Genomic DNA, 27,817 nt, shown 5'->3' on the forward strand with positions numbered 1-27,817 from the left:
TTTCTTTTAGTGTCCACCTCCCATTTAGCAATGGCCCACTTTTGAATGTCACCCATATCCCTACAGGCTTTCCTGTGCAAGTTCCTGTTATAGGTGGTAGGATGTCTCTTATACCTTCGCCATGCTTTGTACTTAGCAGTAGCAGCCTCTCTACAATGAAAGCCAAACCAAGGCTGATCTGTAGGCTTCGTCACATATTGCCAGTGAGGAATGTGTTCTTGTTGTAGATTAAGGATGTGTCCAGTGAAGGCTTTCACTTGGTTGTCAACATCCCCTTGGAGAAGAGCATTCCAATCGGTGGTGGCGAGCTCAGAGCAAAGGGCTGGCCAATTACCTCTTTCCCATAGCCAGGTTGTGCGTGTGGACTCCTCACCTCGTTCTGTTGGGATCTTAAGTGTCGTAAAAACAGCCTTGTGGTCAGACGATCCAACATAGCCAAGGGGTTGACAAGTGACTATGCCTTCTGCCAGATCACTCACTACTGGGTCAAGGGAGGAGCCAGAGATGTGAGTAGGGAAATCAACAAATTTTCTCATGTCAAACACTGCAAGAAGGTTATCAAAGTCCCTCTGTATAAGGTGCTGGTTGAGGTCATCAACAATTATGATATGCTGACAGTTGTGTTGTAGCAGAAGGGAGTCAATATTTTCCATTAGGAAGTTGATGGGGTCTGCATGTTGCCACTGAGGTCTGTACATTGCACATGCTAGTACAGAGGTACTAGTGTTTATGCAGAGCTTGAAGAACATAATTTCAAGATGTGTAGGGGTGGCAACATCAATGTGCTGGGCATGAACACTTTTAGAGAAGCACACAGCAACACCTCCTCCTTGCCCTTGCCTGTCTCTTCTCATCCATGAGGTGTAGCCAGCAATTCTTGCAAAATTTTCTGGAGTCCTGTCATCCAAAAATGTTTCAACAACAGCTATCATGTCGGGACGTCGAGTGTTCACAAAACTATGTATGAGCTCTCCAACATTAGTAATGAAACCTCTAATGTTGGCTGACAGGATGCTGATAGACTGGCTCTCTATCTCTCTCTCTCTCTCTCTCTCTCTCTCTCTCTCTCTCTCTCTCTCTCTCTCTCTCTCTCTCGGCTCTCTCTCTCTCTCTCTCTCTCTCTCTCTCTCTCTCTCTCTCTCTCTCTCTCTCTCTCTCACTCTCTCCTCTTGTCTCTCTCTCTCTCTCTCTCTCTCTCTCTCTCTCTCTCTCTCTCTCTCTCTCTCTCTCTCTCTCTCTCTCTCTCTCTCTCTCTCTCTCTCTCTCTCTCTCTCTCTCTCTCTCTCTCCTCTCTCTCTCCTCTCTCTCTCCTCTCTCTCTCCTCTCTCCTCTCTCTCTCTCTCTCTCCTCTCTCTCTCTCCTCTCTATATATATATATATATATATATATATATATATATATATATATATATATATATTCTTTCAACAAATCATCATGATCCCACCAAGGTAGGGTGGCCCTAAAAAGAAAAAACGAAAGTTTCTTTTCTTTTAAATTTAGTAATTTATACGGGAGAAGGGTTACTAGCCCCTTGTTCTCCGGCATTTTAATTGCCTCTTACAACACGCATGGCTTACGGAGGAAGAATTCTGTTCCACTTCCCCATGGAGATACGAGGCAATAAACAAGAACAAGAATTAGAAAGAAAATAGAAGAATACCTAGAGGGGTGTGTATATATATGCTTGTACATGTATGTGTAGTGTGACCTAAGTGTAAGTAGAAGTAGCAAGACGTACCTGAAATCTTGCATGTTTATGAGACAGAAAAAAGGACACCAGCAATCTTACCATCATGTAAAACAATTACAGGTTTTTGTTTTACACTCACTTGGCAGGACGGTAGTACCTCCCTGGGTGGTTGCTGTCTACCAACCTACTACCTATATATATATATATATACAGTGGACCCCCACATAGCGAACGCCTTGCATAGCAAACAATCCGCATAGCGGACGCTTTGTTCGCTAAAATTTTGCCCCGCATAGTGGACAAAAACCTCTCCAGCGGCTTCAGTCAGAGCTCCCAATGTGCGCCCTCATCCAGTCCTCACATGTGCCGCCTGTCCCATTGTTTACCAGCCAGCCTCCGTGGTAACATCCAAGCATACACTCGGAATATTTCATTATTATTACAGTGTTTTCGGTGCTGTTTCTGGAAAATAAGTGACCATGGGCCCCAAGAAAGCTTCTAGTTCCAACCCTACAGCAATAAGGGTTAGGATTCCTATTGAAATAAAGAAAGAGATCATTGATAAGTATGAAAGTGGAGCTACGACACCGACCTGGTCAGGTTGTACAAGAAACCAAAATCAACCATCTCTTCTATTGTGGGCAAGAAAACGGCAATCAAGGAAGCTGTTGTTGCCAAAGGTTTAACTGTGTTTTCAAACAAAGATCGCAAGTGATGGAAGATGTTGAGAGACTCTTATTGGTGTGGATAAATGAAAAACAGCTAGCAGGAGATAGCGCCTCTCAAGCGATCATATGTGAAAGGGCTAGGAAGTTGCATGACGATTTAATTAAAAAAATGCCTGCAACTAGTGATGATGTGAGTGAATTTAAGGCCAGCAAAGGTTGGTTTGAGAGATTTAAGAAGCGTAGTGGCATCCATAGTGTGATACGGCATGGTGAGGCTGCCAGTTCGACCACAAAGCGCTGAAAAATATGTGCATGAATTCAAGGAGTACATAGAAACTGAAGGACTGAAACCTGAACAAGTGTTTAATTGTGATGAAACAGGCCTGTTCTGGAAGAAAATGCCAAGCAGGACCTACATTACTCAGGAGGAAAAGGCACTCCCAGGACATAAGCCTATGAAAGACAGGCTTACTTTGTTGATGTGTGCCAATGCTAGTGGTGATTGCAAAGTTAAGCCTTTATTAGTGTATCACTCTGAAACTCCCAGAGCGTTCAGGCAAAAGAAGTCCAGTGACTCTGAAGCTGGTCCTAGTGGCATTAAAAGAAGAAGGGAAGTAACCCCAGAAAAGGACTTGCTACCTCAAGTCCTAATGGAAGGGGATTCCCCTTCTAAACACTAACACTCTCTCTCCCCTCCTCCCATCCCATCAATCATCACCAGATCTTCAATAAAAGTAAGTGTCATGTAATTGTGCATGCCTTTTTCAGTTTGTGTGTACTAAAATTAACATTTTTTTGTGGTAAAAAAAATTTTTTTTCATACTTTTAGTTTTGACGATTACTTTTATTTCCATTATTTATGGGGAAAATTCATTCGCATAGCTAACATTTCGCATAACAGCCAGCCCTCTTGCACGGATTGTTGTCGCGGGGTCCACTGTACAGTGGACCCCGGTTAACGATTTTAACTGCAAGAGGGGTAATTGTTATGCTAAATAATCGTATGTGAATGAATTTTCCCCATAAGAAATAATGGAAATAAAATTAATCCGTGCAAGACACCCAAAAGTATGAAAAAAAAAATTTTACTACATGAAATATACATTTTTCCACACACAAAGAGAAGGATACATGCACAATAGTAGAGTAGTACATGCACAGTATATATTGTGCATGTACTAGTCTACTAAATGAAGAATAAATGACACTTACCTTTATTGAAGATGCAGCAATGACTGATGAGACACTGTGTCCTGGGAGTGCCTTTTCCTCCTGAGTACTGTAGGTCCTGTTTGGCATTTTCTTCCAGAACAGGCCTTATCACACTGTGTATGCCACTACGATTCTTAAATCTCTCAAACCAACCTTTGCTGGCTTTAAATTCACCAATATGAGCACTAGTTCCAGGCATTTTTCCCTGTTCACCTGGGTGTTAGTCGACTTGTGTGGGTTGCATCCTGGGAGACAAGATTAAGGACCCCAATGGAAATAAGTTAGACAGTCTTCGGATGACACTGACTTTTTTGGGTTATCCTGGGTGGCAAATCCTCTGGGGTTAATTGTTTCTTGGTATTCTCAATAAGCCACACCAACAAGCGGAAGGTGCTACAGCAGCAGCAGCAGCTGACAGTGCAGCAGCAGCAGCAGCTGACAGTGCAGCAGCAGCAGCAGCTGTACCACCAATAGTAGCGATGGTTGATTGGGGTTTATTATACAACCTGGCCAGCTCGGAGACATGCACTCCACTTTCATACTTTTCAATGATCTTTTTCTTCATCTCTATTGTAATTCTCACCCTTATTGCTGTAGGGTTGGCACTAGAAGCTTTCTTGGGGCCCATGGTCACTTATTTTCCAGAAAAAGCACCAAAAACACTGTAATAATACGAAATATTCGATTGTATGCTTGGATGTTACCGCGAGGCTGGCTGGTAAACAATGCCACCGGGCGGAACATGTGAGCGTGGCTCAGGCCGCACATTGACGCCTGCTCGACGAAAAATCGGTAAGCGGGTTTTTAAGCGTATGTGAGGCAAAATTTTTACGATTAAAGTAAGCGTATGCGTAAATAATCGCATGTGATGCCATCGTTATGCGGGGGTCCACTGTATATGTATCTCTCTCTCTCTCTCTCTCTCTCTCTCTCTCTCTCTCTCTCTCTCTCTCTCTCTCTCTCTCTCTCTCTCTCTCTCTCTCTCTCTCTCTCTCTCTCTCTCTCTCACTCTCTCTCTCTCTCTCTCTCTCTCTCTCTCTCTCTCTCTCTCTCTCTCTCTCTCTCTCTCTCTCTCTCTCTCTCTCTCTCTCTCTCTCTCTCTCTCTCTCTCTCTCTCTCTCTCTCTCTCTCTCTCTCTCTCTCTCTCTCTCTCTCTCTCTCTCTCTCTCTCTCTCTCTCTCTCTCTCTCTCTCTCTCTCTCTCTCTCTCTCTCTCTCTCTCTCTCTCTCTCTCTCTCTCTCTCTCTCTGCCTCTGTCTCTGTCTCTGTCTCTCTCTCTCTCTGCCTCTATCTCTCTCTCTCTCTGCCTCTCTCTCTCTCTCTCTCTCTCTCTCTCTCTCTCTCATTTTGCTTTTCTGTCATCCCTCCTATCTAGAAAGAAGCTATGAACAGAAAACAACATTCAAGTTGTGAATGCACCATTGATGTTAACTGTACAATTATTTTGATGGGTCAGTAAACCACCAGACCTCTCCAAAGAATTCATACACTTCTTTCAACTTTTTTTATGGCCCCACTGGGTGCATTGAAGACCAGAAAAAAATCTACCAAAATCCAACTACTGGAAGGGGGTTAAAACCAAGATAGCTGCCACTGATACTGAAAATAATGTAGGCAGCAGTACCTTATTTATTACTGGGTGTAAAATAGGGCTTTAAGGGTCTGAGTATCCAAACTGAGATTCTATTGGTGCCAGTAGAATCTCAGTTTGGATACTCAGATCCTTACATCATTGATTGTAGCCAACATATCATGAATGAAGGTACCAATACCAGTAACTCCCATATTATTTCACCTGAAAGCAGTTTTAGGGCCAAAGAATGTAAAATTGCTTTATTTTTTTAGAATAATTTTTTGATGTATGTATTTTAGAATGTATTTCAGAGAGTACACTGCAGGATTTAGTGAAAAATCTTATTGGGTAGTTGAAATAGTTGATTGGGCAGTTTCTTAAGCTCAGTTGATAAAATAGAAGTAATACTAGCAAAATAGCTAAGAATTTGGTTAATTGGAATAATGTAATTGGCCTAAAATAGGAGTCAAAGTAGGCAAAATCGCTGATGGTTCAATATCACTGATGGTTAAATATCGCTGATGCAGTAAAATTTGTGAGTGTAATTTCATCAGTTTTCCATCAAATTTTGTACTTTTTGTTTTATTACCTCCAGAAAAAGATTCTCTACCATTTCATAAGAAAAAATTAATTTTTTTTTTGAAAATTCTTGGACCCTGTGGACAAGACATAGATCTATGGCTTGGACCTTCAAAGTGTTAAAGCCATCATCACACAAAAACTTAAGTTGTTGTTTTGTTAAATAAAATAAAAATATAATGGTATCCTATGATTTATTTGGTACAGAAAATTATTAGTAGGTATGGTATATGGCCCAGTTGTTTGTGAACCTCATTGTAAGTGTATTGAAGATAAAAGTTATAGTTGAAGACTTTTAATTGTATCTTTGAGGTCTTTAAATTCATATTTGCAATTTCTTTATAGGAATGATAACATCAAATTTTGCAACAGGTATACCAGCGTGGAATTGTTACACCAATGGCTAATATTGAGCAGTTGTGGAGAGACTATCTTGAATTTGAAAAAAATATCAATCCAATTATTGCGGAGAAAATGAACATAGAGAGGGGACGAGACTACATGAATGCCAGGAGAGTTGGTAAGGAGCTGGAGGCTGAGACACGAGGCTTAAACCGTCACTTGCCAAGTATACCACCATCTGCTCTGCCAGAAGAAACTAAACAGGTGAGTAACTCAGGTGGAGTTGGTTGAGACCACTGATCTCCCACCCATCCACTAACAGTGACATTTCATTACTTGCACAATATGTAAAGATATGGATAACTAATCATGTGTATTAAATCAGTTTTATAGTACAGTAAGTCGTCACTTCATGTCATCGATAGGCTCTTGGAAACTGTGACGTTAAGCAAAATAACATATAATGAAACCAATTTTATCATAGGCTAACGCCTTTAATCCGTTCCAGAGAGCTAGCCTTTAGCCGATTTATCCTCTAGCCGAATTAATTTTCCCCTAAGAAATAATGGAAATCCAACTAATCTGTTCCAGACACCCAAAAGTATTAAAGTAAACAATTTTTTACATGAAATATATATTTCCTTACACAGAAAACAATGATACATGCACAATAAACAATACTGACATGACACTTACCTTTACTGAGGACTTATTGATGAGTGATGAGATGGGAGGAGGGCAGAGGATGGAGGAGTTTACAATTTGGAAGGAGAATCCCCTTCCTTAAAGACTTCAGGTAACAAGATCTTTTCTGGGGTTACCTCCCTTCTTGGCTTTTTAATGCCACTGTGACCAGCTTGAGAGTCACTGGACCACCCTCTACCACCATCACTACTACCCTCTATTACCATCACAACCACTACTACCCTCTATTACCATCACAACCACTACTACCCTCTATTACTATCACAACCACTACCACCATCACTACCACCCTCTACCACCATCACAACCACTACCACCATCACTACCACCCTCTACCACCATCACTACCACCCTCTACCACCATCACTACCACCCTCTACCACAATCACTACCACCCTCTACCACCATCACTACCACCCTCTACCACCATCACTACCACTCTCTACCACCATCACAACCTCTACCACCATTGCTACCACCCTCTACCACCATCACAACCACTACCACCATCATTACCACCATCACTACCACCCTCTACCACCATCACAACCACTACCACCATCACTACCACCCTCTACCACCATCACTACCACCCTCTACCACCATCACTACCACCCTCTACCACCATCACTACCACCCTCTCCCACTATCACTACCACCCTCTACCACCATCACATCCACAACCACTCTCTACCACCATCACATCCACCACCACCCTCTACCACCATCACAACCACTACCACCATCATTACCACCCTCTACCACCATCACTACCACCCTCTACCACCATCACAAACACTACCACCACAACCACTACCACCCTATACCACCATCACTACCACCCTCTACCACCATCATAACCACTACCACCCTCTACCACCATCACAACCACTACCACCATCACTACCACCCTCTACCACCACAACCACTACCACCTTCTACCACCATCACATCCATTACCACCCTCTACCACCATCACATCCATTACCACCCTCTACCACCATCACATCCACTACCACCCTCTACCACCATCACAACCACTACCACCATCACTACCACACTCTACCACCATCACATCCACCCTCTACCACCATCACATCCACTACCACCCTTTACCACCATCACATCCACTACCACCCTCTACCACCATCACATCCACTACCACCCTCTACCACCATCACATCCACTACCACCCTCTACCACCATCACATCCACTACCACTCTCTACCACCATCACATCCACTACCACCCTCTACCACCATCACATCCACTACCACCCTCTACCACCATCACATCCACTACTACCCTCTACCACCATCACATCCACTACCACTCTCTACCACCATCACATCCACTACCACCCTCTACCACCATCACATCCACTACCACCCTCTACCACCATCAAATCCACTACCACCCTCTACCACCATCACATCCACTACCACCCTCTACCACCATCACATCCACTACCACCCTCTACCACCATCTTTACCACCCTCTACCACCACCACTTTCGTATTTTTCTACATACTTTTTCTTGAATTCTGACATGTTTCTCACATCCTTTACCAAAGGACTGGCACTAGAAGCTTTCTTGGGGCCCATGGCAGCTTATTTAGCAGTTAGAAACACTAAAAACAATAGAATAATACAAAATATATCGCACGTACGAGTGGAATCGACTGCAACGTCTTGTAAACAATGGCACACTGGCTATACATGGAGTCTTGGAGTGGCCGGGCTCGCTCAGGCCACATGGACACATTCTGGACGAAAGCCCTTAGCGAAGTTTTTGGCGTTGGTTGAGCCAATTTTTGATGCCAAAGAGAGCTGTTAGCTGATTTTGGCATTAGACATTGCAGCTTTTAGTCGAGGGTCCACTGTAGTTTTGTTTTAATGTTACACTTTTTCTGTTTTTTCTGGCCATAGACATCAGGGGTGCACAGTGCATGTTAAGCACTCATTGCAACAAGGTTGAATCAAGGAATAAATGTTTACAAAGTGAAAATTGTAAGAAGTAGCAGCTATCACCAGTCAGTTCAAAAACAAACATTAACAAATATGGTGGACTCGCCGAGTGCTTTTATACTGTGTCGTTTATTGTTGTGCATTTGTATGATTATCATATACTTTAAGAATTTTTACTTTACAATAATTTGTATTTATTAGATTTTTTCTCATCAACATTATAACGAAACGATGTTGAACAAAAAGACGTTATTCGAGGACCTTCTGTAATGCACAGTACAGCCTCTCCTCACTCAATGATGGAGTTCCGTTCCTAAGACCACATCGGTAAACAAATTTGTCACTAAGTAAGGAGCTTACTATAAAGGTAGTGGGTTTGTGTCAGCCATCTTTGATATTGTTTTAATGTCACCTTTGCACCATTTATAACATTTCTGGTATATTTTTAAATGTTTATAGAGTAGTGTACTGTTTATCTGTATTGCCTGGCTGACAAAGTTCTAACTTCATACGCTGAGGGTTCGGGTTCGATTCCCAGTGGGGTGGAAACATTTCAACACGTTTCCTTACACCCGTTGTCCTGTTCTCCTAGCAAGTAGGTATCTGGGTGTTAGTTGACTGGTGTGGGTTGCATACTGGGGGACAAGATTGAGGACCCCAATGGAAATAAGACAGACAATCCCTCGATAACGCACTGCCTTTACGGGTTATCCTGGGTGGCTAACTCTCCGGGGTTAAAAATCCGAACAAAATCTCATCATGTCAGAGAGCCCATCGTAAGTCCAAGTTGTTGGTAAACGAGTACGTTACTAAGTGAGGAGAGGCTGTATATTTATAAATATAGGGAAATATATTTTTCTTCTATAAAGTAGTTCATTCTCCTTAAGTTTAACACTTGAGTAGGTATTATCTACCCTCTTTTTCTCTTTCTCTGGAACCAACCCAAAATATTTAGGCAGATTTGCTTTTACTGTACAGTACCTGAATTTACTATTACAGTCATACCCTGCCCTACATCATTAATTGGTTCCAAGACCTGTGACGTAACCTGGTTGTTGACAAACCAGAAGTAATCCCTTAAAAATGCCTTAAAATGATGAAACACACCATAAAACTAGCATTAATAATTCAGGAGAGAATATAACTATTGCTAAACCTTAAAGAACACTAAACACACATTTTAAACTTTATTTTATTTAAAGAATAATGAAAACAAAAAATTATGTTATTTACCTTGTGATTTGCCCTTAAAAATGCCTTAGGTATGATGAAAATACCTTACAATTAGTGTAAACAAGACGCTTTTAATCATGTTGAACTTATCTTCCATCGTAACCACATTACGCTTGGAATCACTAGCACTGTCCTTCTTAAAACCCATGGCTAACACAGACACAGTAAAGGAATAATCACAAAAATAAGAGCGAAAAGCAAAACAAGCACATAATTGCAGCATGGGCAAAAATGTATATGGCATCGCCCTTGTTTTGAATGAGAACCAGCAGCAACACCCCTATGTAACAAGACGACGGAACTGTGTAAGGACAGACTTTTGTTCATAATTTTTAAATGTAAATATTTTATTGTATGTGTTTATATTTTTTGTTTTAATGTGTTTTATTGTATTTTAAATTGTTATTTTAGCTTCTTTTATCTTTTATTGTTAATTTTTGTGTTTTATTTATTTTAAATATGTTTTTATGGAAAAATTTATTTCGCGTCGTAGTACGTCGTAGGTGACGTTGCTGACTGATGTAACATCGGACATAATGACGTTCGCTGAACTGAAATTTACTCTAGAAAAGGTGGTGTAAAAGGTGAATTTGACATAAGCCGAAATGATGTAAAGTGGGGTATGACTGTACAAGAAAAATTCATGTATGTTATAAAATAACTACTGCACATTACCAGTTCATTATTTGGTGATAATGGAAACCATTTTTTGAGCTATGTAATTTAATTTGCAGGTACAATATCAGTGATGTGCATATGCAAAGTTAAATCATCATTAAAATTTGTAGGTCGAAATTTGGAAGAGATACATCAGGTGGGAGAAAGACAACCCTCTTCGTACCGACGATCAGACACTGGTGACCAAGCGAGTGAGGTTTGCTTATGAACAGTGTCTCTTGTGTCTCTCTCACCACCCAGACATCTGGTATGAGGGAGCACTCTTTCTTCAAGAATCATCTAAACTCTTGTCAGAGAAAGGGGTTAGTTACCTCAGTGTACATCATGTTTGATAACACAGTCATGACATCAAATATATTTAGTTATTTACTGAAAAATTTCAGTTACAACATATTGTCTTTGTATTAAGTTTTATAATAATTTAAAATGTTGTTTTGTGAGAGTAAATTTTTTTACAGCATTTCTTTTTCAAAATATTTTTTTACAGAATGCATTTTTTATCTGGAAAATTATAGTATGAAAATACTGTAGCATGGTCAGATATTAGTGAAAGTACTTCATATTCAAATTACATTTATCCTGGTTGTCCTCAACATGTTGGCAGTCCTTCAGCCCACCATTAATCATGACACTCCTATTAATACTTTTAGCAAAAAATGAAACACAATGTCAATAACTTATTTCTGAGTTATTCATACATGTATATGTTGCAAACAATCGGAGACGGGCGATCTTAACTATGCAGGACAAGCCACGGGGGGGTGGAAATCTTTAGCTCAAGTACTTTCACACTTCTCATTGCAACATCAGGAGCTGTGCAGTGTTGTAGGGGAGCAACCAAAGCAGGGAGAGAGGTTTCAGAGTAGCGTAGGCGTCACCGTCCATGGTTACCCTTAGACTGGGTTAGTGGTTAGTGTCAACCCCACCCTACCATCATCCCCCTACTCCCCATATGGAGTAGGAGGGTTTCTGAGATGTCAAGTATGAAATTATAAGATACAAGAAGCCAGTCCTAAGCTTTTTCTAATCGTTTATAACAGGTTATGTGGTTTGAGAAAATGAGTTTCTCATTAGATGCTGTAGACATGGATTGCTATTATTCTGTGTGACCTTTTCAAATAATGAAAGAAAGGAATACAGTGTGCTCTTTGTCCATTTAAATGTCCTGCTCTGAGGTACTCGAATGTTCTACCGATGTGCTCAGAAGTATCTCTTCCTAAATATTGTCTACTATTTTTCTCATTGTCAGTTAATATGCCATAAATGGGGATCTTCTATGCCTATCAGATAATATTTCTATGATCTAAATTCTACTAATACCCTTTAACCCCTCCTTACATTATCTCGTTATCTTGTGTGCTTGTCACTGCATACATGTAGTACATTAACAGCTACACGCGTTATATAACCATCACAACTGACGTGGTGTGAAGTTTTGGTGCGTAGACACTGGTCGGGCATCACCAATCCATCAACCCACTTGGCATAATGAACAATCCTGTGATTTTGTATGGCATTGTTGTTTAAGATTGTGTACAATGGACTCTGCTAAATAGTTATCAAGCTTGTATAACCCATAATTTGAGTTGTATACTGTATTCTTTTCATGTTTCAAGAGGGAAGATTCAGTTATGTTTCTTTCCATGACAGAACTGTTTGGTACTATAATCTGGGCAGTATGCCACCCCGGTGGGTGATTACATGTGCTAACGTGGTTCAAGATAGCATTTGACTCCTGCCCTGTCCTGACTGAATATTTATGATGGGTAGTTCTGGTTTCCTGAAATTTACATGTTTGACCGATATGAGAGAGGACACTGAATACATGGGACCTTGTAAACCTCACCAACTTTGTTGGAGGGTGTGTTTTTAATCAGCCTTTGTTTCACTGTCCCCGTGTTTTTGAAAGCAAGGTTAATACAGTGGAACCTCAAATATCAAATTGCTCCCAACTCGACCAATTATGTAAGTGTATTTTTGTATGTGCTTTTATAAGTGTATTTTAGAGGGTCTGAAATGAACTAATCTAATTTACATTATTCCTGATGGAAATAAATTAATTCGGTAATGGCACTCGAACAGCCGTCTGGAGCGAAGAAAGTTCGATATTTGAGGTTCCACTGTATTGATCTTTTTTAATGTCTCACGAAGGCAAGCCAGATTCTCATTGTATGGTAAAACTAGTACATTTTTCCTGGCCATCACTTCTTTATGTTCAGTCCTGTAGAAAGTCTTTTTTGCGACATTAGTGCCTTCTCGACAAAATCCTTAGGATATCTTAGTTTTGTGGCTGTGTTGAATATCTTGCTGATTTCATCCTCTAGGTACTCTGGACTGCAGATGCACAATGCTCTCAAGAACATTGTGAGAAACTCGCTCCTTTTTACCCTGGTTTCGTGGTTGGAATAGTAGTGAATGTATGACGACACATTGGTGGACTTCCTGTAAACTGTGAATTTTAATTTTCTGTCCACACGATGGATTAAAACATCTAGGAACGGCAAAGTGTTATTTATTTCATGTTCTGTCGTGAACTTAATAGAAGGTACTAAGCCAATGAGTCTGGGAAGAAATGCATCAATGTTGTGATCATTAGGCCACAGGAAAAGAACATCATCTACGTATCTGAACCAACTAGTTTTATCTGGGAGAATGTCTTTAAGAAGTCTGGTCTCATAGAATTCCATATAAAGGTTGCTGAGCAAGGAGCTAAGGGGATTTCCCATTGCCATGCCTTGTTTTTGAGCATAGAATTTCCCTTTAAACACGAATTTACAGTCAGTAACACAAAGTTTTATCAATTCAGTTATTGTTTTCGTGGGGAAGGGCATGGAGAAGTTTTCTAGTTCCTCTTCGAGGTACGAAAGCAAGTCAGGGACAGGGACTTTGGTGAACAGAGCTGTGACATCAAAGCTCACTAAAGAAAAGTCATGAGGGACATTTAATTTCTGGAGCCTCTCAGTGAGGTCAACATTATTTTTAATATGTGCGTCTGAGATCTTACCAACCATGCAAGTTAGAAGTTTAATATTATTGGATAGGCAAAGAAGATCCCCATGTATGGCATATTAACCAACAATGAGAAAAATAGTAGACAGTATTTAGGAAGAGATACTTCTGAGTACATCGGTAGAACATTCGAATACCTCAGAGCAGGACATTTAAATGGGCAAAGAGCACATTGTAATTTTTCTTTCATTATTTGAAAAGGTCACACAGAATAATAGCAATCCATGTCTACAGTATCTAATGAGAATCTTATTTTCTCAAACCACGTGACCTGTTATAAACAATTAGAAAAAGCTTAGGGCTGGCTTTTTATATCTTATAATTTCATACTTGACATCTCAGAAACCCTCCTACCCCATTTGGGGAGTAGGGGGATGATGGTAGGGTGAGGTTGTCACCAACCACTAACCCAGTCTAAGGGTAACCGTGGACGGTGACACCTACACTACTGAGACCTCTCTCCCTGCTTTGGTTGCTCCCCTGCAACATTGCACAGCTCTTGATGATGTACTGAGCAGTGTGAAAGTACTTGAGCTAAAGATTTCCACCCCAACCCCTGTGGCTTGTCCTGCACATGTACATGTATTGTTTTCTGTAAAACTCTACGGATATGGCGTACCAAATCTCAACGTGTTGTGCATGTCAACACTTATTGAGACCCCACAGGCACCTGAAGTGTCATGAGTTCGTGCACTTGAATGGAGTTCTCAGAGATGTTGCTATATAGTGTATTTTTAATGAAATAATCATAAAAATCGTAAGTTTTGGAGAGAGAGGAAAAAAGCCGACTAATTGCCAACATATATATTTTTATGAGAGCAAGAACACAAAAATTACATTTAAGGAGAAACACACTTAGAAATATGATAGAAACAAGCTGATGACATCACAATGTTGCCAGAATTCTTAACTATTTTTCAGTAACAAAGCATTATTTTCCATAATTTTTCATTTTTTTTTTATCGCTCCAAAAATGCTCACCCCTCTCTTAATTAGCTGTCTCAAATTGTCTTGAGTCAGTAAAAAAAATTAACACACTTGTTGTCCACCACCAAGGCAGGGTGACACAAAAAAGAAGAAATGCTTTTATGAAGTTTTTCTTCTTACATTTAGTAATGTATACAAGAGAAGGGATTACTAGCACTTTACTCCTAGCATTTAGTTGCCTTTTATGACATACAAATGGTTTATAGAGGAAGGATTCTTCTTCACTTCTCCACTTCATTGTCTTCACACATGGAAATTGGAAGAAAATAAATCAATAATCTGTGAAGATTATCACAGAATTATTATAAATGGATAATAACATTGTTCAAATATGAAGAAATACTAAGAGGCTCGTTAACACCTGAAGAAATCTTCACAACTTTTTGTGAACTGTTCCTGATTATTTGGATTGTCTTCATACAGTAGTCTGTGAGCTGCAAGTATCAACAGCCTGGCTGACCTACTAGTTATTGAGGCAGTGACAAGCAAGGGTACAATAGGCACAATTGTAGAATACTGTGCAGCATCCATGGCTCAAGACTCTTCACTCTGGTACCAGCAGATATAAATAGTATTTCCAAAATTAAAGGTAGATGTTTTCAAGAAGAAACTAACCAGTACTTTTTGCAAATGCATGATCAGTCAGGATGTGATGACCATGTGGGTCTGTTGGCTGCTAGCAGCAATAGCCTGGCTGACCAGAAAGTCAGCAAAGTATTCTGGCTTCAGGCCAGGCTGCAAGGGTAGAAGAACCCTCAAAACCAGTCACAGGTATTTCACAAACACTCTGGGACTATGATCCCTGGAACCATCAGCAGGTATTTGTGGGACTATGAGCCCAGGAATAATTAACCCTTTCAGGGCTCAGACTCATGATCTCAAAATTTCTCTCAGGGTCCAAGAATTAAAATAAATATATATATATATATATATATATATATATATATATATATATATCTTTCTTTCTTTCTTTCAACACACCGGCCGTATCCCACCGAGGCGGGGTGACCCAAAAGGAAAAAACGAATGTTTCTCCTTTTACATTTAGTAATATATACAGGAGAAGGGGTTACTAGCCCCTTGCTCCCGGCATTTTAGTTGCCTCTTACAACACGCATGGCTTACGGAGGAAGAATTCTGTTCCACTTCCCCATGGAGATAAGAGGAAATAAACAAGAACAAGAACCAGAAAGAAAATAGAAGAAAACCCAGAGGGGTGTGTATATATATGCTTGTACATGAATGTGTAGTGTGACCTAAGTGTAAGTAGAAGTAGCAAGACATACCTGACATCTTGCATGTTTATGAGACAGACAAAAGACACCAGCAATCCTACCATCATGTAAAACAATTACAGGCTTTCGTTTTACACTCACTTGGCAGGACGGTAGTACCTCCCTGGGCGGTTGCTATCTACCAACCTACTACCTAGGATATATATATTTATTTTTTTTTTTTTTATTATCACACCGGCCGATTCCCACCAAGGCAGGGTGGCCCGAAAAAGAAAAACTTTCACCATCATTCACTCCATCACTGTCTTGCCAGAAGGGTGCTTTACACTACAGTTTTTAAACTGCAACATTAACACCCCTCCTTCAGAGTGCAGGCACTGTACTTCCCATCTCCAGGACTCAAGTCCGGCCTGCCGGTTTCCCTGAATCCCTTCATAAATGTTACTTTGCTCACACTCCAACAGCACGTCAAGTATTAAAAACCATTTGTCTCCATTCACTCCTATCAAACACGCTCACGCATGCCTGCTGGAAGTCCAAGCCCCGCGCACACAAAACCTCCTTTACCCCCTCCCTCCAACCCTTCCTAGGCCGACCCCTACCCCGCCTTCCTTCCACTACAGACTGATACACTCTTGAAGTCATTCTGTTTCGCTCCATTCTCTCTACATGTCCGAACCACCTCAACAACCCTTCCTCAGCCCTCTGGACAACAGTTTTGGTAATCCCGCACCTCCTCCTAACTTCCAAACTACGAATTCTCTGCATTATATTCACACCACACATTGCCCTCAGACATGACATCTCCACTGCCTCCAGCCTTCTCCTCGCTGCAACATTCATCACCCACGCTTCACACCCATATAAGAGCGTTGGTAAAACTATACTCTCATACATTCCCCTCTTTGCCTCCAAGGACAAAGTTCTTTGTCTCCACAGACTCCTAAGTGCACCACTCACTCTTTTTCCCTCATCAATTCTATGATTCACCTCATCTTTCATAGACCCATCCGCTGACACGTCCACTCCCAAATATCTGAATACGTTCACCTCCTCCATACTCTCTCCCTCCAATCTGATATTCAATCTTTCATCACCTAATCTTTTTGTTATCCTCATAACCTTACTCTTTCCTGTATTCACCTTTAATTTTCTTCTTTTGCACACCCTACCAAATTCATCCACCAATCTCTGCAACTTCTCTTCAGAATCTCCCAAGAGCACAGTGTCATCAGCAAAGAGCAGCTGTGACAACTCCCACTTTGTGTGTGATTCTTTATCTTTTAACTCCACGCCTCTTGCCAAGACCCTCGCATTTACTTCTCTTACAACCCCATCTATAAATATATTAAACAACCACGGTGACATCACACATCCTTGTCTAAGGCCTACTTTTACTGGGAAAAAATTTCCCTCTTTCCTACATACTCTAACTTGAGCCTCACTATCCTCGTAAAAACTCTTCACTGCTTTCAGTAACCTACCTCCTACACCATACACTTGCAACATCTGCCACATTGCCCCCCTATCCACCCTGTCATACGCCTTTTCCAAATCCATAAATGCCACAAAGACCTCTTTAGCCTTATCTAAATACTGTTCACTTATATGTTTCACTGTAAACACCTGGTCCACACACCCCCTACCTTTCCTAAAGCCTCCTTGTTCATCTGCTATCCTATTCTCCGTCTTACTCTTAATTCTTTCAATTATAACTCTACCATACACTTTACCAGGTACACTCAACAGACTTATCCCCCTATAATTTTTGCACTCTCTTTTATCCCCTTTGCCTTTATACAAAGGAACTATGCATGCTCTCTGCCAATCCCTAGGTACCTTACCCTCTTCCATACATTTATTAAATAATTGCACCAACCACTCCAAAACTATATCCCCACCTGCTTTTAACATTTCTATCTTTATCCCATCAATCCCGGCTGCCTTACCCCCTTTCATTTTACCTACTGCCTCACGAACTTCCCCCACACTCACAACTGGCTCTTCCTCACTCCTACAAGATGTTATTCCTCCTTGCCCTATACACGAAATCACAGCTTCCCTATCTTCATCAACATTTAACAATTCCTCAAAATATTCCTTCCATCTTCCCAATACCTCTAACTCTCCATTTAATAACTCTCCTCTCCTATTTTTAACTGACAAATCCATTTGTTCTCTAGGCTTTCTTAACTTGTTAATCTCACTCCAAAACTTTTTCTTATTTTCAACAAAATTTGTTGATAACATCTCACCCACTCTCTCATTTGCTCTCTTTTTACATTGCTTCACCACTCTCTTAACTTCTCTCTTTTTCTCCATATACTCTTCCCTCCTTGCATCACTTCTACTTTGTAAAAACTTCTCATATGCTAACTTTTTCTCCCTTACTACTCTCTTTACATCATCATTCCACCAATCGCTCCTCTTCCCTCCTGCACCCACTTTCCTGTAACCACAAACTTCTGCTGAACACTCTAACACTACATTTTTAAACCTACCCCATACCTCTTCGACCCCATTGCCTATGCTCTCATTAGCCCATCTATCCTCCAATAGCTGTTTATATCTTACCCTAACTGCCTTCTCTTTTAGTTTATAAACCTTCACCTCTCTCTTCCCTGATGCTTCTATTCTCCTTGTATCCCATCTACCTTTTACTCTCAGTATAGCTACAACTAGAAAGTGATCTGATATATCTGTGGCCCCTCTATAAACATGTACATCCTGAAGTCTACTCAACAGTCTTTTATCTACCAATACATAATCCAACAAACTACTGTCATTTCGCCCTACATCATATCGTGTATACTTATTTATCCTCTTTTTCTTAAAATATGTATTACCTATAACTAAACCCCTTTCTATACAAAGTTCAATCAAAGGGCTCCCATTATCATTTACACCTGGCACCCCAAACTTACCTACCACACCCTCTCTAAAAGTTTCTCCTACTTTAGCATTCAAGTCCCCTACCACAATTACTCTCTCACTTGGTTCAAAGGCTCCTATACATTCACTTAACATCTCCCAAAATCTCTCTCTCTCCTCTGCATTCCTCTCTTCTCCAGGTGCATACACGCTTATTATGACCCACTTCTCGCATCCAACCTTTACTTTAATCCACATAATTCTTGAATTTACACATTCATATTCTCTTTTCTCCTTCCATAACTGATCATTTAACATTACTGCTACCCCTTCCTTTGCTCTAACTCTCTCAGATACTCCAGATTTAATCCCATTTATTTCCCCCCACTGAAACTCTCCTACCCCCTTCAGCTTTGTTTCGCTTAGGGCCAGGACATCCAACTTCTTTTCATTCATAACATCAGCAATCATCTGTTTCTTGTCATCCGCACTACATCCACGCACATTTAAGCAACCCAGTTTTATAAAGTTTTTCTTCTTCTCTTTTTTAGTAATTGTATACAGGAGAAGGGGTTACTAGCCCATTGCTCCCGGCATTTTAGTCGCCTCATACGACACGCATGGCTTACGGAGGAAAGATTCTTTTCCACTTCCCCATGGACAATAGAAGAAATAAAAAAGAACAAGAGCTATTTAGAAAAAAGAGAAAAACCTAGATGTATGTATATATATATATGCATGTGCGTGTCTGTGAAGTGTGACCAAAGTGTAAGTAGGAGTAGCAAGATATCCCTGTTATCTTAGCGTGTTTATGAGACAGAAAAAGAAACCAGCAATCCTACCATCATGCAAAACAGTTACAGGTTTTTGTTTCACAGTCATCTGGCAGGACGGTAGTACTTCCCTGGGTGGTTGCTGTCTACCAACCTACTACCTACATAGTAGGTCATTCCATGTCATTCCATTCCATGTCATTCTACTTTGATCCATTCTCTCTAAATGACCAAACCACCTCAACAACCCCTCTTCTGCCCTCTGACTAATACTTTTATTAACTCCACACCTTCTCCTAATTTCCACACTCCGAATTTTCTGCATAATATTTACACCACACATTGCCCTTAAACAGGACATCTCCACTGCCTCCAACCGTCTCCTCGCTGCTGCATTTACCACCCAAGCTTCACACCCATATAAGAGTGTTGGTACTACTATACTTTCATACATTCCCTTCTTTGCCTCCATAGATAACGTTTTTTGACTCCACATATACCTCAACGCACCACTCACCTTTTTTCCCTCATCAATTCTATGATTAACCTCATCCTTCATAAATCCATCCGCCGACACGTCAACTCCCAAGTATCTGAAAACATTCACTTCTTCCATACCCCTCCTCCCCAATTTGATATCCAATTTTTCTTTATCTAAATCATTTGACACCCTCATCACCTTACTCTTTTCTATGTTCACTTTCAACTTTCTACCTTTACACACATTCCCAAACTCATCCACTAACCTTTGCAATTTTTCTTTAGAATCTCCCATAAGCACAGTATCATCAGCAAAAAGTAACTGTGTCAATTCCCATTTTGAATTTGATTCCCCATAATTTAATCCCACCCCTCTCCCAAACACCCTAGCATTTACTTCCTTAACAACCCCATCTATAAATATATTAAACAACCATGGTGACATTACACATCCCTGTCTAAGACCTACTTTTACCGGGAAATAGTCTCCCTCTCTTCTACACACCCTAACCTGAGCCTCACTATCTTCATAAAAACTCTTTACAGCATTTAATAACTTACCACCTATTCCATATACTTGCAACATCTGCCACATTGCTCCTCTATCCACTCTATCATATGCCTTTTCTAAATCCATAAATGCAATAAAAACTTCCCTACCTTTATCTAAATACTGTTCACATATATGCTTCAATGTAAACACTTGATCTACACATCCCCTACCCACTCTGAAACCTCCTTGCTCATCCGCAATCCTACATTCTGTCTTACCTCTAATTCTTTCAATTATAACCCTACCGTACACTTTTCCTGGTATACTCAGTAAGCTTATTCCTCTATAATTTTTACAGTCTCTTTTGTCCCCTTTCCCTTTATATAAAGGGACTATACATGCTCTCCGCCAATCCCTAGGTACCTTCCCCTCTTTCATACATTTATTGAACAAAAGTACCAACCACTCCAACACTATATCCCCCCCTGCTTTTAACATTTCTGTCATGATCCCATCAGTACCAGCTGCTTTACCCCCTTTAATTTTACGTAATGCCTCACGTACCTCCCCCACACTTACATTCTGCTCTTCTTCACTCCTAAAAGATGGTATACCTCCCTGACCAGTGCATGAAATTACTGCCTCTGTTTCTTCCTTAACATTTAAAAGTTCCTCAAAATATTCTCGCCATCTATCTAATACCTCCCTCTCCCCATCTACTAACTCCCCTACTTTGTTTTTAACTGACAAATCTATACTTTTCCTAGGCTTTCTTAACTTGTTTAACTCCAAAATTTTTTCTTATTTTTATTAAAATTTCTTGACAGTGCCTCTCCCACTCTATCATCTGCTCTCCTTTTGCACTCTCTCACCACTCTCTTTACCTTTCTTTTACTCTCCATATACTCTGCTCTTCTTATAACACTTCTGCTTTGTAAAAACCTCTCGTAAGCTACCTTTTTCTCTTTTATCACACCCTTTACTTCATCATTCCACCAATCACTCCTCTTTCCTCCTGCCCCCACCCTCCTATAACCACAAGCTTCTGCCCCACATTCTAATACAGTGGACCCCCGCATACCGATTTTAATCCGTGCAAGAGGGGTCATTGTTATGCGAAATAATCGGTATGCGAATGAATTTTCCCCATAAGAAATAATGGAAATCAAATTAATCCGTGCAAGACACCCAAAAGTATGAAAAAAAAAATTTTACCACATGAAATATACATTTTCCTACACACAAAGAGAAGGATACATGCACAATAGTAGAGTAGTACATGCACAGTATATATTGTGCATGTACTAGTCTACTAAATGAAGAATAAATGACACTTACCTTTATTGAAGATGCAGCAATGACTGATGAGACACTGTGTCCTGGGAGTACCTTTTCCTCCTGAGTACTGTAGGTCCTGTTTGGCATTTTCTTCCAGAACAGGCCTTATCACACTGTGTATGCCACTACGATTCTTAAATCTCTCAAACCAACCTTTGCTGGCTTTAAATTCACCAATATGAGCACTAGTTCCAGGCATTTTTCCCTGTTCACCTGGGTGTTAGTCGACTTGTGTGGGTTGCATCCTGGGAGACAAGATTAAGGACCCCAGTGGAAATAAGTTAGACAGTCTTCGATGACACTGACTTTTTTGGGTTATCCTGGGTGGCAAATCCTCTGGGGTTAATTGTTTCTTGGTATTCTCAATAAGCCAACAATAAGCAGCAACAGACGATGCTACAGCAGCAACAGACGATGCTACAGCAGCAACAGACGATGTTACAGCAGCAGCAGCAGCAGACGATGCTACAGCAGCAGCAGCTGACGGTGGTACAGCAGCAACAGACGATGCTACAGCAGCAGCAGACGATGCTTCAGCAGCAACAGACGATGTTACAGCAGCAGCAGACGATGCTACAGCAGCAGCAGCAGCAGACGATGCTACAGCAGCAGCAGCAGACGATGCTACAGCAGCAGCAGCAGCTGACGGTGGTACAGCAGCAACAGACAATGCTACAGCAGCAGCAGACGATGCTACAGCAGCAACAGACGATGTTACAGCAGCAGCAGACGATGCTACAGCAGCAGCAGCAGCAGCAGACGATGCTACAGCAGCAGCAGCAGCAGCAGCAGACGATGCTACAGCAGCAGCAGCAGCTGACAGTGCAGCAGCAGCAGCAGCTGTACCACCAATAGTAGCGATGGTTGATTGGGGTTTATTATACAACTTGGCCAGCTCGGAGACACGCACTCCACTTTCATACTTATCAATGATCTTTTTCTTCATCTCTATTGTAATTCTCACCCTTATTGCTGTAGGGTTGGCACTAGAAGCTTTCTTGGGGCCCATGGTCACTTATTTTCCAGAAAAAGCACCGAAAACACTGTAATAATACGAAATATTCCGATTGTATGCTTGGATGTTACCGCGGAGGCTGGCTGGTAAACAATGCCACCGGCGGCACATGTGAGGCTGGCTGAGGGCGCACATTGGATGCGTCTCGGACGAAAATCGGTGAGCGGGTTTTTAAGCGGTATGCGAGGCAAAATTTTTGCGATTAAAGCAAGCGGTATGCGGATTAATCGTTATGTGATGCCATCGGTATGCGGGGGTCCACTGTACTGCATTTTTAAAACTATTCCAACCCTCTTCAACTCCCCCACTACTCATCTTTGCACTAGCCCACCTTTCTGCCAATAGTCGCTTATATCTCACCCGAACTTCCTCCTCCCTTAGTTTATATACTTTCACCTCCCTCTTACTTGTTGTTGCCACCTTCCTCTTTTCCCATCTACCTCTTACTCTAACTGTAGCTACAACTAAATAATGATCCGATATATCAGTTGCCCCTCTATAAACATGTACATCCTGGAGCCTACCCATCGACCTTTTATCCACCAATACATAATCTAACAAACTACTTTCATTACGTGCTACATCATACCTTGTATATTTATTTATCCTCTTTTTCATAAAATATGTATTACTTATTACCAAATTTCTTTCTACACATAGCTCAATTAAAGGCTCCCCATTTACATTTACCCCTGGCGCCCCAAATTTACCTACTACTCCCTCCATAACATTTTTACCCACTTTTGCATTGAAATCCCCAACCACCATTACTCTCACACTTGATTCAAAACTCCCCACGCATTCACTCAACATTTCCCAAAATCTCTCTCTCTCCTCTACACTTCTCTCTTCTCCAGGTGCATACACGCTTACTATAACCCACTTTTCACATCCAATCTTTATTTTACTCCACATAATCCTTGAATTAATACATTTGTAGTCCCTCTTTTCCTGCCATAGCTTATCCTTCAACATTATTGCTACTCCTTCTTTAGCTCTAACTCTATTTGAAACCCCTAACCTAATCCCATTTATTCCTCTCCATTGAAACTCTCCCACCCCCTTCAGCTTTGTTTCACTTAAAGCCAGGACATCCAGTTTCTTCTCATTCATAACATCCACAATCATCTCTTTCTTATCATTTGCACAACATCCACGCACATTCAGACTTCCCACTTTGACAATTTTCTTCTTATTATTTCTAGTAATCTTTACAGGAAAAGGGGTTACTAGCCCATTGTTCCCGGCATTTTAGTTGACTTTTACAACACGCATGGCTTACGGAGGAAAGATTAATTTTTATTCCACTTCCCCATGGATATAAAAGGAAAAGTGATAAGACCAAGAACTATTAAGATAAAATCAAAGAAAATTCAGATAAGTGTGTATAAATAAACGTGTACGTGTATGTGTAGTGTGACCTAAGTGTAAGTAGAAGTAGCAAGACATGCCTGTAATCTTGCATATTTATGAGACAGACAAAAGACACCAGCAATCCTACCATCATGTAAAACAATTACAGGCTTTCGTTTTACACTCACTTGGCAGGACGGTAGTACCTCCCTGGGTGGTTGCTGTCTACCAACCTATACATGTTAAAGAGATGGATGGCCACTGCTTTGTTCTGGATGGTATTTTTCAGCAAATTTCTGCATTTCTCACCATTTAGCACACATTTCATTGACAAGTGCAATGGGCACATCATCCCTTCTCTCCTCTTCCTCTGGTGACAGCTTCTCCACTGTAATCTGTTGCTGCTCCTTCTGAAGGTCTACAAGTTCTTCTGTGGTTGGTTCAGTTCTATGCTCCTCCTCTAACTCCTCCACATCATCTTCAGTAACCTCTAGGATTAAGGTCTTTCCCAGGCTCAGACTCATCTTCAAAGCCTTCAAAATCCCTGGCCCCACAAAGTCAGGCTGCAATTTTTTCCATGCTGACTGCATGGTCTTGGAAGACACATTTCCCTAGGCTTTGTCTTTAAGCCTCAAGCAGGTGAAGATATTGAAATGGTCCTTCCAGAACTCCCTGAGGGTTAAATTTGTTTCTGAAGTAGAGTTTCTTGAAGTTAGAAATGAGTTGCTGGTCCATGGGCTGGATGAGAGGAATAGTGTTAGAAAGGAAGAACTTCACAATTATAAAACTGAACTCCTCCAGCAACTCATTTTCCAAGCTTGGAGGGTGAGCAGGAGCATTATCGATAAGTAAAAAGGCTCTGAGTAGCAATTATTTGTTAATGAGGTACTTTTTGACAGTGGGAGCAAAGATCTCATGAACCCACTCCATAAAAAATTGTCTTGTTACCCAAGCTTATGTGTTGGCTCTCCACATTACAGCCAATTTGGTTTTCATAACATTGTTCTTCTTAAAAACTCAAGGATTTTCAGAATGATAAACAAGTAAAGGCTTCAATTTCAAGTCCCCACTTGCATTACCACTCAGTAACATAGCAAGCCTGTCTTTCATTGGCTTGTGTCCTGGCATTGACTTTTCCTCTTCAGTTATGTAGATCCCCTTGCTTTTCATTTATCCAAATCAACAAGATTTTTTCAACCTCCTCAATAATCTGTGGGCCTTGCTTTGATAACACTTTTGCACCATTTGCAAGGTCCAGTGTGCATTCTGTGAGTACATGACCCTAGCTGTTCATGTTGTTGGTCAACAACCAAGAGAATGTATGAGAACCAGGACATTTTTATCTTGAATTCCTCATTTGAAAACTGACTTGTTCGACAAGTAATATAGTCAACAACCAAGGTTCCACTGTATGTACATATATACAGTCACTGGACATGTTCTTAGAACTGTTGAAGTTTGTGGAACTCTTTGAAACATGGTGTCATGCACAGTGGTGCTTTACACTCCTCACACATAAAACGAGTGTGTCTGCATTTTCATGGGCATTTTGTTGTATATGCACATAAACATCTCTTCTGAGCCCATTTCTTCTTAGTAGGAGGAATTGTTACTAGGAAGTGATCCCCATGCCTCAAACGACAGGGTGTTTGGTGATCAGTTCGTGGGCGGTTTTGTATTGTGGGTGTTGTGACCTGGTACTTGAATATCATTTGCCTGATGACAGACAATCAAAATTCAGCATAAGGTAGTCTGTTGCCAGTCTTCATCTGGTACATATTATAAGCATTGGGAATTGAAATGTCCACAAGATGGAAGAAGAGTTTTATGTACCACTTACAACTCTTATGAACATAATCGGCAAACCCAATCTGCATGTCACATTTGTCCACCAAACGCATATTGACGGTGTAGTCAATCACAGCCACAGGTTTTACAGTGGGTTCATTGGTTTCTCTGTCTTCCCTGCTACTGTCTGTCATTTCATTCTGGTGAATTGATGTCAATGATGTCACATCTTGCATGTCATGCCACTGTAATGCCATGATGTCATTGGCAGCAAACACCTATACCTCACCAGTATGAGAGACTGCGTTGAACCTGGGCATATGCTTACGATTTCCACACACTGTACCACACACATCTATTATGTTCACTCACAGGAAATCACTAAGTAAGAGGCTTATGTACCAATTATCCATATATAATGTATGCCCCTTACCAAGATGTGGTTCCATCATTGTTCTCACCATATCACCTGAAGTACCCAATAACTTCCTGGTATCTTTCAATGTCTTACTTCTAATGTGCACAATCACAAAGCACAAACAGCTTGATACCATAGTGTTTTCTCTTGCTTGATATGTTCTGCTTGAACAACAATCTACCTTTGAAGAGAATTAAAAATTCATCAGTAACAAGGTTCTTGAAGGGGTAAAAATATGTAATGAACTTTTGTTTCAGATACATAAACATATTCTTAATCTTGTATAACCTGTTGTTTCTGTCAGGCCTTGTTATGTCCGAGAAGTGTAGCATACGTAGAGTATGATAAATCAGTTGATGGGGATGATATCACTGAAGGCTGGGGTTGAAATTAGGTGGTCTGTCAACCAGTATGATTTGATACTGTGCTTATACACATGTGGCATGAGCATTATTGTGGCAAGGAATAAATACATCTCAGCCACAGTTGTCTCCTTCCACTGGTGTAGTCATAATTGTGGTGAAACAAGTGTGGTTTGCCATGGCATAACCAAAGTATGTTACTTTCCCTGACAACTTTCATCAGGGGTTGATCAAAAAATAGTTAAAAACATTCCAGTTCACTGGCATTGTTCCCAAGGGTACAGGATGGCAGGATTCCACTTTAAGTGTCATCAAATTGATGGGGATTGGGTACAAAATTGGCACCCTGCTGCCAGTCCCAGATGTTGTCTGTTGGTGGGTACTGGATATTTCTAGCTGGTTGTGGTTGTCCAGCTTGTTGTGGTGTGTGGGTGATTGAGGCTAGCCTGGGTCATGAATATATTGAGTGAGAGCATCATGACTCCCAGCCTGGGGCGATGCTGGTGCCGCATCACGTGTGTCACCATCACCACTGTCTACTACTGCATGCAGTATATTATTCATCCCAATTGTAGCAACTTCTTCATCTTTCACTCTCTGTTGCTGGTGTAGAGCCACGAGATGTACTTTGAGATGTACTCCATCCCCTTGGACTAGCATATGGTACACTACCAGACTGCTTGCAGTGTTGTATAAATCAATGCTACACTGGTGAATATTCCCCTTCACTGTTGCTACTTGAATGGTCATTAAAAGCTAGGAAATCATAATAAATATCACTGTCATCAGCATTGTTCACATCTGAGCCATGGCCATGGGAAAATCTAAACTTGTGTTTACAGTATGGTAAAACTGAACGTGAAGCAGAGGATCAGCTCCAGAGGTGGATGGTTGAGGGTCATCAGGGTTTTCAGTACTATTTCCAGCATCCTGAGCATTGCTTTCAGTCACTAACTCCTCAAAACCATAGAATTCAACTTCACTTCCACCTCCATTGGTGTTAGAACTATCACTTGGGAAGAGAAGATTCCCAATTTGCTGGGGAGT

At 40.9% G+C, this 27,817-nt stretch overlaps 1 protein-coding gene across 1 annotated transcript in view; it reads left to right on the forward strand.

Moving 5' to 3' along the window:
- The window catches only part of su(f) (cleavage stimulation factor subunit su(f)), a 353,693-nt gene that overhangs the window by 265,736 nt on the left and 60,140 nt on the right, over positions 1 to 27,817 (forward strand). Inside the window, exons 6-7 of the mRNA XM_070100805.1 lie at positions 6,095 to 6,328; positions 10,759 to 10,950. Coding sequence (XP_069956906.1) covers positions 6,095 to 6,328; positions 10,759 to 10,950 — 426 coding nt within the window. The remainder of the gene's footprint in view (positions 1 to 6,094; positions 6,329 to 10,758; positions 10,951 to 27,817) is intronic.

The sequence above is a fragment of the Cherax quadricarinatus genome, chromosome 74 (genome assembly GCF_038502225.1).
Source record: "Cherax quadricarinatus isolate ZL_2023a chromosome 74, ASM3850222v1, whole genome shotgun sequence".
In the NCBI taxonomy this organism is placed as follows: domain Eukaryota; kingdom Metazoa; phylum Arthropoda; class Malacostraca; order Decapoda; family Parastacidae; genus Cherax; species Cherax quadricarinatus.